The following is a 12,381-nucleotide window of genomic DNA, read 5'->3' on the forward strand; positions in this document are numbered from 1 at the left end:
CAGCTCCCAGCCTGCCCCGGCAGGAGCCGGCAGGAGCCGGGAAGCGGAGCGGCCCCGCACGGCCATGGCCATGGCGTGGCGAGCGGCCCCGCGGGCGGCGGCGCGGCTGCTGCTGGGGCGCCGGGGGATCGCGTCCTGCATCGACCGTAAGGAGCTGCCCGGCCTGGGGGAGGCGGGCTGGGGGACATGATGGACGGCGGGTCGGTGGCCCCCGGGTCCTGTTCCCGCCCGGAGGGATGTTCCCAGCTGTTCGTGTCACTGCTCCGTGTGTCACCGCTCCCCGTGTCCCTCCTCCCCGGGTCCTGCTCCCGGTCAGGGCAGTGCGGGCGCGGACACGCGCAGAGGGTGCCTGGCAGTGGGACAGAACCCGCAAGGAAAGGTCTTTCCCTCTCCCTGTCCCTCCTTTTACCTCTTTAGACCGTGCTCAGCAGTGGGACAGAGCCCACAAGGAAAGGTCTTTCCCTCTCCCTGTCCCTCCTTCTGCCTTGTTATACTGTGCTCAGCAGTGAAACAGAGCCTGTAAGGAAAGGTCCATCCTTCTCCTTGTCCCTCCTTCTGCCTTGTTAGACCGTGCTCAGCAGTGGGACAGAACCCACAAGCAAAGGTCTTTCCCTCTCCCTGTCCCTCCTTCTGCCTTGTTAGACCGTGCTCAGTAGTGGGACAGAGCCCACAAAGAAAGGTCCATCCCTCTCCCTGTCCCTCCTTTTACCTCTTTACACCATGCTCAGCAGTGAAACAGAGCCTGTAAGGAAAGGTCCATCCCTCTCCATGTCCCTCCTTTTACCTCTTTAGACCGTGCTCAATAGTAAGAAAAAGCCCACAAGGAAGGTCTATCCCTCTCCATGTTGCTCTGATTTTTTAAAGATTTTTTAAACTTTTTAACGTTTACATTTTTGCAGTAAAATTTCTCACATACTTTCTGTAAATAACTTATTGTTTTGCATTTTCTTTTATAGAAGAAAAGAAATTTGATAAACTGTTAGTTTGTCTAGTGTCATTGGAGAAGGAGCACTTTCACTCTCCAATCCACTGTCTCTTTTAGAAAACTATAAATGCTAGAGTCAGAAAATAAACTCCCTTTTTCTTCACCTTAAGAGCAGTGGTGTGTGCACTCATGTTGTTTCATATCCTATAGTGACATCTCCATGTCCTTCCCTTACCTAGGTTTTCACGGTTTTCCAGATTTGATAGTGAATCAAAGAGTATCTCTCAAAAGAAGAGGGATTTTTAAAAAGAAGGAAAGTGGTTTTTTATATAGGCAGACTGATAGGGTAAGGGGGAATGGATTTAAGCTAAAAGAGGAGAGATTCAGGTTAGATACTAGGAAGAAATTCTTCAGGCAGAATTCCAGCTGGCACAGGTTGGCCAGAAGTTGTGGATGCCCCATCCCTGGCAGTGCTCAAGGCCAGGTTGGACAGGCTTAGTCTCATAGAAGATGTCAGGTGGTTGGAACAAGATGGTCCTTAGGGTCCCTTCCAATCCAAACCATTCTGGTTCCAGGACACTTTGCAGATGAATTGCTTCGATGTCTAAATGTAGCAACATTAAAAATTGAGGCTGCAGCATAGCTGTGAATTTCAGGAGAGGAACAACCAAAACAATGTTGGATCTATGTGTCAGTGAAGCAGGTTTTAAATGCAGAACCTAACTAAAGCTTTAGATGCTGTTTCCAAAGGGCTGCTGTATTATTTGCTTCCAATCTCCTTTCTTTAAAGTCCCAGCACTGCTCCCTCAGATTTCTTTATCACAGACTTAGTTAGATGGAGTGACTGTGGTCCCTGTCCTGGCTTTCTAATGTAGTTAGCACGGAGCAGACAGAGCCAGCTGGGATCTTGGATTTGTTTTGTCCCAAGAAAGCCCCTCCCAAAGCCCCCTGCTCTCAGCACAGTTCATTGTATTCCTGAGGAATAGAGAAATGGTCTCTGCAGCAGAGACCCTGAACTGTTTGTGTGAGTTAAGGGGCACCTTGAAATTGTTTGGGGTGTAGACAAGGTGGTTGTGCTGCTTTCCCTCAACAGACACGTGTTCTCATCTCTTGCTGCTTTTCTAGCATCCACGGGACTCACTGAGGATCAGAAGGAATTCCAGAAAGTTGCCCTTGATTTTGCTGCGAAGGAGATGGCTCCTTACATGGCCGAGTGGGATGAGAAGGTAGGACAGCCTCACCAGGGTTGCACTGCTCCCTTTTTCCTCCCTTAGGACATTGTGACCCATGGGTCTCACTGAGGGTTCCTGCAGTAGCTCTGGGGGTTGTCATTGAAGCTGCTGCTGTAGCTGGGGAAGGGGAAGTCATCAGAAACACCTTGAAGCTTTCCCAGCCAGGTTATTCAATCACCTGGATCCTGGATTCACTGCTGAAGATGGAATGTGTCTGTGTTGGTACCAGCTCTTCTTTGACCCACCCAACTGTCTTAAACTCTGCAGGACAGTGGGACTCAAACCCAAGGCTACCCAAAGGGACTGAACTAATCCTGAATATTCATTGGGATATCTCTCCTGCCCCAACAGGAAATATTCCCTGTGGAAACGATGAGGAAGGCAGCCCAGCTGGGATTTGGTGGGATCTATGTGAAACCAGATGTTGGTGGCTCTGGATTGTCACGGCTTGACACCTCCATCATCTTTGAAGCTCTGGCAACAGGATGTACCAGCACCACTGCTTACATGAGCATCCACAAGTGAGTCTGTCTGTGCAGGGTGGATGGTGTCAGCCTGGCTGCTCTGTGGGCTCTAAATCCAGCTGGAGGCACTCCCTGGCTGCTGCTCATTATTTATATATTTAAGTGCTGACCTCGAGTACACACATCCCTGTGAGGATCCCTGGATGGCAGTAAACAAATAGGCCACAAGGACTGAGATGCCACCAAGAAGTAATTTTAGCTTTGTGGCATGCAAGATAGGATTAAGTTCTGGATTTTGTTCTCTGCCCTGCCACTTAAGCTTTCTATAGATAGTAACCTGCCTGGAAAAAGCTTTTGTGCCTCAGCCATGCTGTGACAGAGCCCAGAGGCACCACCTGACCCCAGGGCTGTCCTGCTTGTAGAGACATGTCCAGTGACAGGTCACTTGGCACAGAGAGCTGCAGTGATGCTGCTCGTTCTTCAGGTGCAGTTTCCTGGAGAGGGAGCAGGGCTCATGGAGAGGAGACTGAGGCTCTTAAACAGAACCTGCTGTTCCACAGGGCATTGAGTCTGTGGTGAATGGAAGGTGTAACAATAACATTTTCAGGCCTCAGGGCTTGTGGCTCAGCTCTGTGGAGCTTTCCTCTGTTCAGCCAGGGATGTTCTTGTACAACCTATGTTCAATCCTGAATGCTGCTCCTTGTCTCCCACCCCAGCATGTGTGTTTGGATGATCGACACCTTTGGCAACGAGGAGCAGCGGCACAGGTTCTGCCCATCTCTCTGTAGCATGGAAAAGTTTGCCTCTTACTGCCTGACTGAGCCAGGTGAGCATCCTCAAGCAGGACATCTCCTCCTCTCTCTTTAACTGCACATGAACCTTGCAAAGGTCCTGACTGAGCCAGGTGAGCATCCTCAACCAGGACATCTCCTCTCTCTTTAACTGCACATGAACATTGCAAAGGGCTGCAGGTGAAACGTTTCTTTCCATATTCATTTTGTGAAGTTGAGGAGAGGCAGATGATGATTGCTGAGATGCTTGTGGTACAAACTCAGGTGTCAGGGTATGGTCCCAGGGAGAGTTTGTAGGCTCTGGACCTTCTGCTTCACTGGCTGCTTCCTTGCTTCTCAAACAGGGAGTGGCAGTGATGCAGCTTCCCTGCTGACCTCAGCTCAGAGGAAAGGGGACACCTACGTCTTGAATGGCTCCAAGGTACCTCTTTGCTCCTGCTAAACTGTCCTTCCCATTCCTGCTGTCTCCTCACCTCTGTGCATTCTCCCAAGGCAAGACGTGCTCTGCAGAGCTTTCACCAGCTGGGTCCCTGAACGCCTCTGGCTGTGGGCTCTTTGCCTCTCCATTTCTGTACCCTGCCAGCTGCTGCTGTGGGCTCAGGGATAGTTTGCAAACCACCCCCCCACAAAAAGCCTCACTTTTCTTGTTGTGCCCTCCTGCAGGCCTTCATCAGCGGGGGAGGTGACACCGATGTGTACGTGGTCATGTGTCGCACAGGGGGCCCAGGCCCCAAGGGCATCTCCTGCCTCGTGCTGGAGAAGGGAATGCCAGGGCTCAGCTTTGGCAAGAAGGAGAAGAAGGTAAGAGGCTTGGGTTGTGCTTCCTGTGTGCTTGAGGGAAGTGCAGGACAGAGATCACAGAACCACAGAAGCATCAGGATTGGAAAGACCTCCAAGACCATTGAGTCCAGCCTGTGACTGATCCTCCTTGTCAGCCAGAGCACTGAGTGCCACATCCAGGCATTCCTTAAACACCTGCAGGGGTGGTCACTCAAATACCTCCTTGGACAGCCCATTCCAATGCCTGACAGCCTTTTCCATGGAGAAATTCTTCCTGATGTCTAATCTGAGCCTCCCCTGCACAGCTTGAGGCTGTGTCCTGTGGTTCCAATGAGCTTTTCTGTGCAAAGCATTAGGGATCTCTCCATGGATGGGATTGTAGTCCCAAACTGTCATGGTTTCACCAAGTGGTGAAGTTTGCCCAATACCCATCCCTTTGGTAAGTGAAGGATTTTAGTCTCAGGAAAATCAAGATCACTGGATTTGTGCCTCTTCTCAAAAACACCCATTCCAATTTCCACACTGAGGCCAAGCCATGCAGGCCACGGGTGCTTTGTGGCAGCTTGGCGGTGAGACCGAGGGGTTGGGTGGTTCTGTGTTGGAGCTGTGCTGCTCCTCAGGAGCAGTCTGGAAGGAGCTTTTTTTTCCCAGGTAGGCTGGAATTCCCAGCCAACTCGAGCTGTGATCTTTGAGGACTGCGTTGTTCCTGTGGGCAACCGGCTGGGAGCTGAAGGGCAGGGATTCAGCATCGCCATGCAGGGGCTCAACGGAGGCAGGATAAACATTGGTGAGAAAGCCAAAGAGAGCCAGGGGAGGAGGGCAGGACCTTCCTGTTGCCTGTCTGAAGTAGCTTCACCTTCACTCTGTGTCCTTGGCTTCTCCCACCAGCTTCTTGTTCGTTAGGAGCTGCTCACGCCTCAGTTCTCCTGGCTCAGGAGCACCTCACTGTCCGCAAGCAGTTCGGGGAACCCCTCGCCAACAACCAGGTAAGCCCTGCAGCAGCCCTGACCTTCCTCATGCTGGGAGGGCCATCCCTCACCTCACAGGGCCCTCCCTGGAGAAGTCAAGAGCACACTTTCCTAAGGAAGTGTATCAGGCCTGAGCCCTTATCATAGCAGCAGTCCCCTGAACGGGGTAATAATAATTAATCATTGACTCCATGATTACACAAGGCTGATCAATTGCTTTATTCTGTTATACTGTGCTATATTATTATTATATTATACTTTATACTATATTATACTATTATATAATATATATTATAATATGTTATATATTATAACATATTATAATGTATAACATATATTATACTATTATACTATAGTATATTATTATAGTATACTTATTAAGAAGCTCATCACCCTTACAGACAGTCTGATCCAGATGGATCCAATTGGTCAATCCCAACACTATCCAGTGTCCAGTTACAAAACCACCCTTTGTATAACCAAATCCCCATAACACATTCCACACGTGCACAACACCAGGTGCAGCAAGTGGAGATACAAATTGTTTCTCATTATTTTCTCTGATCTTCTCACAGCCTTCCCCAGGGAAAGTTTGCCTCTCTCTATAGAGCTGTGGCTCCCAGCCCTGCCTGGCAGTGGTGGGGCTGTGTTTGCCTCTCTATAGAGCTGTGGCTCCTTACCCTGCCTGGCAGTGGTGGGGCTGTGTTTGCCTCTCTATAGAGCTGTGGCTACCAACATGCCTGGCAGTGGTGGGGCTGTGTTTGCCTCTCTATAGAGCTGTGGCTCCCAGCCCTGCCTGGTGGTGGTTGGTGGTGGGGCTGTGTTTCCTCTCTCCATAGAGCTGTGGCTCCCAGCCCTGCCTGGCAGTGGTGGGGCTGTGTTTCCTCTCTCCACAGAGCTGTGGCTACCAACCCTGCCTGGCAGTGGAGGGGCTGTGTTTGCTCTCTCCATAGAGCTGTGGCTACCAACCCTGCCTGGCGGTGGAGGGGCTGTGTTTGCTCTCTCTATAGAGCTGTGGCTCCCAGCCCTGCCTGGCAGTGGTGGGCTTGGCTGAGACCCCTGTGAGGTGCTGATGGAGGTTTCCTGTGGCTCTGCAGTACCTGCAGTTCAGGCTGGCAGAGATGGCCACCCGGCTCGTGGCTGCGCGGCTGATGGTGCGCAACGCGGCTCGGGCGCTGCAGGAGGGCCGGGAGGACGCGGCCGTGCTCTGCTCCATGGCCAAGCTCTTTGCCACCGACGAGTGCTTCGGGGTAGGTGCCTCAAACTCCTCTTGGGATCCTCCTTGGAAGGTTGGAGATGCCCCCCTTAATGCCCAGGGTGTCAGGGAGAACTTTGATCTTCTCCCTGAAAAATCTTAGTGTCATATTTGAGGTGCCCCAGACAGAGGAGGAATGAGTCTGACTCCACGTTCTTAGAAGGCTAATTTATTATTATATTACATTACATTACATTATATTAATGCTATACTAAAACCATACTAAAGAATAAAGGATACAGACAGAAAGCTTAACAAGAATGATAATGATAACTCGTGACTCTCTTCCAAAGTCCCGACACAGCCTGACAGTGATTGGTCATTAATTTAAAACAACGCACATGAAACCAATCAAATAATGACCAGCTGGTAAATAAACAATGTCCAAACACATTCCAAAGCAGCAAAAAATGAGAAGAAATCAGAAAATTATTGTCTTCATTTCTCTCTGAGGCTTCTCAGCTTCCCAGGAGAAGAATCCTGGGCAAAGAGGATTTTTCAGAAAATATGACAGTGACATCTTAATTTTTTTTTTCCAAATCTTAAATTTAATCTTAATGCCCAGGGTGTCAGGGAGAAGTTTGATCTTGTCCCTGAAAATTTGTATTTTTTTATTTTTAAATTTAATCTTAAATTTAAGATTAAATCTTAATCTTAAATTAAGATTAATTTAAATCTTAAATCTTTGAAAAATCTTAAATTTGCAAAAAAATCTTAAATTTTTTTAAAGGTTTAAAAAAAACTTAAAATTTTAAGGTTTAATCTCAAATCTTAATTTAAAGATTAAGATCTTTAAATTGGTGAACCAAAACCACTACACAACCCAAAGCCAACAGGAGCCTCATTTGAGGACAGGATGTTTTATAACACATGTGGAGGCTGCAGGATTAATCTGAGAGATTTCAAACATCTTTCCACTGTTCTTCCTGGGGTCCAAAAGGGAGACAGGATAGGGAGCAGAGCATTTTTATTTTCCAAGGAAAATTTGTATGTTGCAGGGTGATTGTTCTTAGGTAGGAAGTGGTCTTTCCTAGACCGCTGAAAAATTACATTATTGCTTTGAAAATTATCTTATCCCTTTGAAAAATACCTTATTTTATTACTTTATCAAAATGTTCCCAGAAAGAGAAAGCAAGAAGGGGGGAAAAGAACTTGACATTTCCTATCCCAGTGCCATTTAGAAGCTGTTTATGTGCTCAGCAGTTTGAATTTTTGCTGTTGTTCCGTTTTCCATCCCAAACTGGGGGACAGGACGCGCGGAGTCGCGTTTCCATGGAAACCAGCGCCCTGCCTGCCCCTCCCCTGAGTGGCCGCCAGGTGGCGCCAGGTGGCGGCTCGGGTTTGCAAACGGCAGAAATGCGACAAAAATCAATTTATTCCCTAAAGATTCCCATCCCTGGATGTCGGTAGCCATCCTTGGGTGTCTGTACCCATCCCTGGGCATCTCTGTACCCATCCCTGGGTGTCTGTACCCATCCCTGGGCATCTCTGTGCCCATTCCTGGGTATTTATACCCATACCTGGGTATCCCTGTACCCATCGCTGTGTATCTGTACCCATTCTTGGGCATCCCCGTACCCATCCCTGGGTATCTGTACCCATCCGTGGGTGTCTGTTCTGATCCCTGGGCATCTCTGTACCCATCCCAGGGTATCTATCCCATTCCTGGGTATCTGTACCCATCCCTGGGTATTTCTGGGCATTGCTGTTCACATAAACACACCCTTCATGTGAAACAGGACATATGATAGCATGGAGAGCAGCACTGATGGGGTCTGACAGTCACACCATGTTTTTAAGAGATGAGATTGGGTGACCAGGGAAAAAAAGTGAGCCCAGATTCCTGGGCCCTTACTGAACTTCTGCCACTGCTGTGTCCTGTACGAGTCACTTCAGAGCAGTGTTATCCCCTCAGATCTGTAACCAGGCTCTGCAGATGCACGGTGGCTATGGCTACCTGAAGGATTACGCCGTGCAGCAGTTCGTGCGAGACATCAGAGTGCACCAGATCCTGGAAGGTAAATGACACTCCTAGAACAAGTGAAGTTGGCAGTGGGGTTGGGAGGAAAACCCCCCTGGAGGCCCCCACCTTCCCACATGAGTCTGATTGTTGGGTTTCAGAGCCCTGCTCTGCTCTGAGCATGAGGTGTGCTGTGTGTGAGAGCCCTGGCCAGCAGCTCTGGCTGTGTGAGGGCAGAGGAAGATATTTAGCTGGCTATTTTAAGAGTCTTACAGCAGAGAAATATATTTAGTTGTCATGTTAGCAATGCCTCTGTCCAGTTTCATCCCATTACTCCTGGCCTCGTGATGATTCTCCCTAACAATTCCTCTCCTGTGATTTTGGTCTGTTTGCACTCCTTGACATTGTATCTCTAACAGTATCTGGCCATTTGTAATCTCAGATTGGCCTCCTAAATATTCTGTTTTCTCTGCTTTGAAATCCCCTCACCTACAAGCAGGGTAGCTGGTGAGGGACATGCTCTTTCTTACACCCAGTGGGTTTGCAGCCTGTGTGTGGTGAATGTGTTAAATGTACAGCAGAGAGCTCAGATGTTGCTGTGAATCCAGTTCTGCTCAATGCCTGCTCCTGCAGCCTCCCAACACTCACATAAAAAGCAGCAGCAGCTTTCCCAAGCAATATGCTGGCCCTTGGCAGTTGGGTTTTGGCCCAGCCCCTCCTAAATGCCACTTCAGCTGGTGGGAAGAGCTGTAAACTGCACAGCAGGGGAGAATTCTCTTGGTCTTTTGAGGGGGAAAATACTGGGCCATGCCTTAACCGTGTTTCCTTTGCATGCCCATCCTGCTGCAGGCACCAACGAGGTCATGAGGATGATTGTGGCCAGGAATCTGCTGCAGGGCTGAAGCCAGGAGCCTTCAAATCCCTCCGTGTGTTCCAGCCCGGCCTGTTTCCCTCCCCTGCTGGCCAGCTCTCTCCCTGGGACTGGAGAGGGGGATGCCCCAGTGGGAACAGCCTTCCTGCCTTACCCCCAGCTGGCTGGCACAGCTGCATGCCGTGCCTGGCAGAGCTGCTGTCGCCAGGCTGGCGTTGTGCAGCCAGAAATCACAGCTGCCAACCCAAGTCTCTGTCTCCAAACCCTGCTCCTGGCCTGCCTGCCACACGTCCTCCTTGGCAAAACAAACCCCAGAGCTGCTGCTCACCTCTGAAATGGGAATCCCAGGCAGAGGTGAGCCCATGGGATCACTGAAATCTTTATTTTGAAGGAATTAACTGCTCACAGCACCCCTGGGAACCGATGATCACAGGCTCTAACCAGAGGGTTTTTATCCTAGGATGCCTCTCCTTTAGCTAGAAGCACTCCCTCTTTTCCCAGCAAACTTTTCCTGATGTTTCCTAAACTTTTCCCAGCCATTGCTTGTTCTCTGTATTCCCACCACATCTTGGTGCTTAATCTTAAAGAAGCCTTTCCAACACAAAAGTGCAAATGAAAAATAAAGTTATGTACAGAAATATTGAGCTCTGTGGCCTCCAATCAGTGAGGCTGTGAACAATGTAAGGGGAGTAAAAATATTGGTAAATTATTTTCTCCTCTCTGATTTGAAATCAATAAAGCAATGATGGAAATGTTACTGGAGTGGAAATTAAGATAATTTCCTTCTGTGGTATTTCAGGTGTTTAAACAGAAGCAATAGGGAATTTTTGAAGTAGGCGTTGCAAAATAGTTCTGCTTGAGGGCTTTTTAGGTAATGTCTTTGTTAACCCCTTCAGGTCAGCCAGCTCTTTTTTCTCAGCAGTACTTGGCAGGGGGAAGATGACAGAGATTAGCAGCAGAATCATGGAATGGGTTGGGTTGGAAGGGACCTTAAACCCTTAAACTCATTCCAGACACCTTCCACTTGTTTGACCTCAGTTCCTGCTGTTGCTGGCAGGCCCTGAATGTCCCCTCCCTCATTTTATTGCGCATTGAATTTGCCCCACAGGGCAGTGAGGGCAGTTAAAAGGATAAATACCAGTGCCTCAAAGAGGAACAGCCCCCTGCCCATGGGGGAGACCCTCTGCCTGCCCAGGGGATGGGTGTCCTGGGCTGGGAGGGTCTCTGGGCAGTGGGAAGGGGTCTCTGGCTGGGGTCTCTGCCCAGGGTCTCTGTCTGAAGTCTCTCCAGGGTCTCCATGGGGAGTTTCTGCCCAGAGGATCTGTCTGGGGTCTCTCCCAGGATCTCTGTCACGGGTCCCTGTCCAGGGTATCAGTGCAGGTTCTCTCCTGGGGGGCTCTGTCGTGGGTCTCTCTGTGGGATCCCTGCCTAGGGTCCCTCTCCCAGGGGTCCCTGGCCATGGTCTCAGCCTGGGTTCTCTCCTGGGGCTCTCTCTCAGTCTGGGCTCTCTCCCAGTGCTTTCCATCCATGTTCTCTGTCCCAGCTGTCAGTCCCATCTCTCTATTCATGTTCTCAGTCCCATCTCTCTACCCATATTTTCTGTCCCAGCTCTCTGTCCATGTTCTCTATCCATGCTCTTTGTCCATGTTCTCTATCCATATTCTCTGTTCCAGCTGTCTAGTCCATGTTCTCTGTCCCAGCTCTGTCCATATTCTCTATCCATGTTCTCTATCCATGTTCTCTGTCCCGTCTCTCTATCCATGTTCTCAGTCCCATCTCTCTCTCCATGTTCTCTATCCATATTCTCTGTTCCGTCTCTCTATCCATGTTCTCTATCTATATTCTCAGTCCCGTCTCTCTATCCATGTTCTCTCTCCATATTCCCTCTCCCCATTCTCTGTCCGTCTCTCCGTCCCCCTCAGGCCGTTCCCTCACGGCCGCGCCTCTCCCTCTCACGCCCCGCCCCCTCAGCCGCGCGCGCCCCTCCGGCAGCCAATGGGAGTCGGGGAGGCGGTCCGGCGGGGCGGGGCCAGTGGCGCGCGGGCGGCGGGCGGGGCGGGTCCGAGGCGGGGCGGGCGCGCTCTGGGTCGGCGCCCGGCGGGTGGGGGGTTCGGGCCCGGAGGGCGCGGGGGGCTCCGGGCCGGGGTTCTGGGCTCCCGGGGCCCGGCCGCGCTCCCTCCGCCATGTGGCCGTGCGGGGGGCGGCGGCAGCGCCGCCTCGGGGGCGTCGCGCTGCTCCTCGTCGTGCTGTGGCTGCTGCTGCGCAGGTGAGACCCGGCGCGAGGTGGGGGGCGCGGGGGTCGCGCCCCGGGGGCGGCGGGGCCGGGCGTGAGGCGGGTGTCGGTGCCCGCCGGGCGCAGGCCCCGCCGCTGGCAGCGGGGCTGGCTGCGGGAGAACTGCGCATGGATGGAATCGGCGGCGCCGGTGCACGGGAGAACGGTTATTAACGTAATTAGCGTCCGTGCGTCCCGAGCGCTGCCGGGGAATTACCGGGCGGGAGCAGGCTCGGTAGAATCCCATCCTTTCCGATGGGAGACCTCCGCTGCCATCATTCCTGCAGCGGAACGGGAGCGTGGGAAGGAGCGCGGAATGAGCAAAGCTAAATATAAATATAAATATAAATATAAATATAAATATAAATATAAATATAAATATAAATATAAATATGCGCTGCACCTGATAGCCGCACCGTCCGTCACCGAAATATCGGCGGGGAAAGCCGCGCTGCCAGCGCCATAAATCAGCTCTGTGTTATAAATCAGCTCTGTGTTATAAATCAGCTCTGTGTTCGTTATAAATCAGTTCTGTGCCGACCTTGGGAGCCTTTGCATCACCGCAGCGCTGGTGGATGATGCGCTCCGCGAATCAATCGCTGCTCCGGCTCATCTCACCCAGCTCCGGGCTCCCAGCCGTTGTTTCCCTCTCTGCAGCCCCGGTCTGGCGCTGCCTGTCCCTGCTCCGTGTCCCCAGAGCGGTGTGGTACCCATGGGCCATGCCCACCTGTCCAGTCTAAACCTCTTCTCTTCCTTCTGCTGCTCCTGTTTCACCCTCCAGACCAGCAGCTCTACCCCACCAGTAGTATCAAGAAGTATTTTGAGGTTCTGGCTTGAATCCCACGTGGTTTAGATCACGTTCA

At 51.0% G+C, this 12,381-nt stretch overlaps 2 protein-coding genes across 5 annotated transcripts in view; both read left to right on the plus strand.

Moving 5' to 3' along the window:
* Positions 1-10: 10 nt before the first annotated feature.
* ACAD8 (acyl-CoA dehydrogenase family member 8) lies at positions 11-10,003 on the plus strand. The gene is made up of 11 exons (XM_066564529.1): positions 11-146; positions 2,051-2,151; positions 2,509-2,678; positions 3,338-3,447; positions 3,757-3,833; positions 4,076-4,213; positions 4,844-4,979; positions 5,081-5,178; positions 6,258-6,410; positions 8,331-8,433; positions 9,225-10,003. Exons 1-11 carry the CDS (start codon positions 65-67, stop codon positions 9,275-9,277), a joined length of 1,221 nt encoding a protein of 406 aa, XP_066420626.1. The 5' UTR covers positions 11-64; the 3' UTR covers positions 9,278-10,003.
* A 1,378-nt stretch (positions 10,004-11,381) lies between these two features.
* Positions 11,382-12,381, plus strand: part of LOC136565717 (beta-galactosidase-1-like protein 2) — a 34,548-nt gene continuing 33,548 nt past the window's right edge. The window contains exon 1 of one of the 4 annotated variants that reach the window (XM_066564453.1): positions 11,382-11,512. In XM_066564453.1, the coding sequence (XP_066420550.1) occupies positions 11,430-11,512 (83 nt within the window). In that variant the 5' untranslated portion in view covers positions 11,382-11,429. The remainder of the gene's footprint in view (positions 11,513-12,381) is intronic. The other 3 variants (XM_066564452.1, XM_066564451.1, XM_066564450.1) reach the window with 3 other exon arrangements.

Source organism: Molothrus aeneus, chromosome 22 (genome assembly GCF_037042795.1).
Source record: "Molothrus aeneus isolate 106 chromosome 22, BPBGC_Maene_1.0, whole genome shotgun sequence".
Classification (NCBI taxonomy): domain Eukaryota; kingdom Metazoa; phylum Chordata; class Aves; order Passeriformes; family Icteridae; genus Molothrus; species Molothrus aeneus.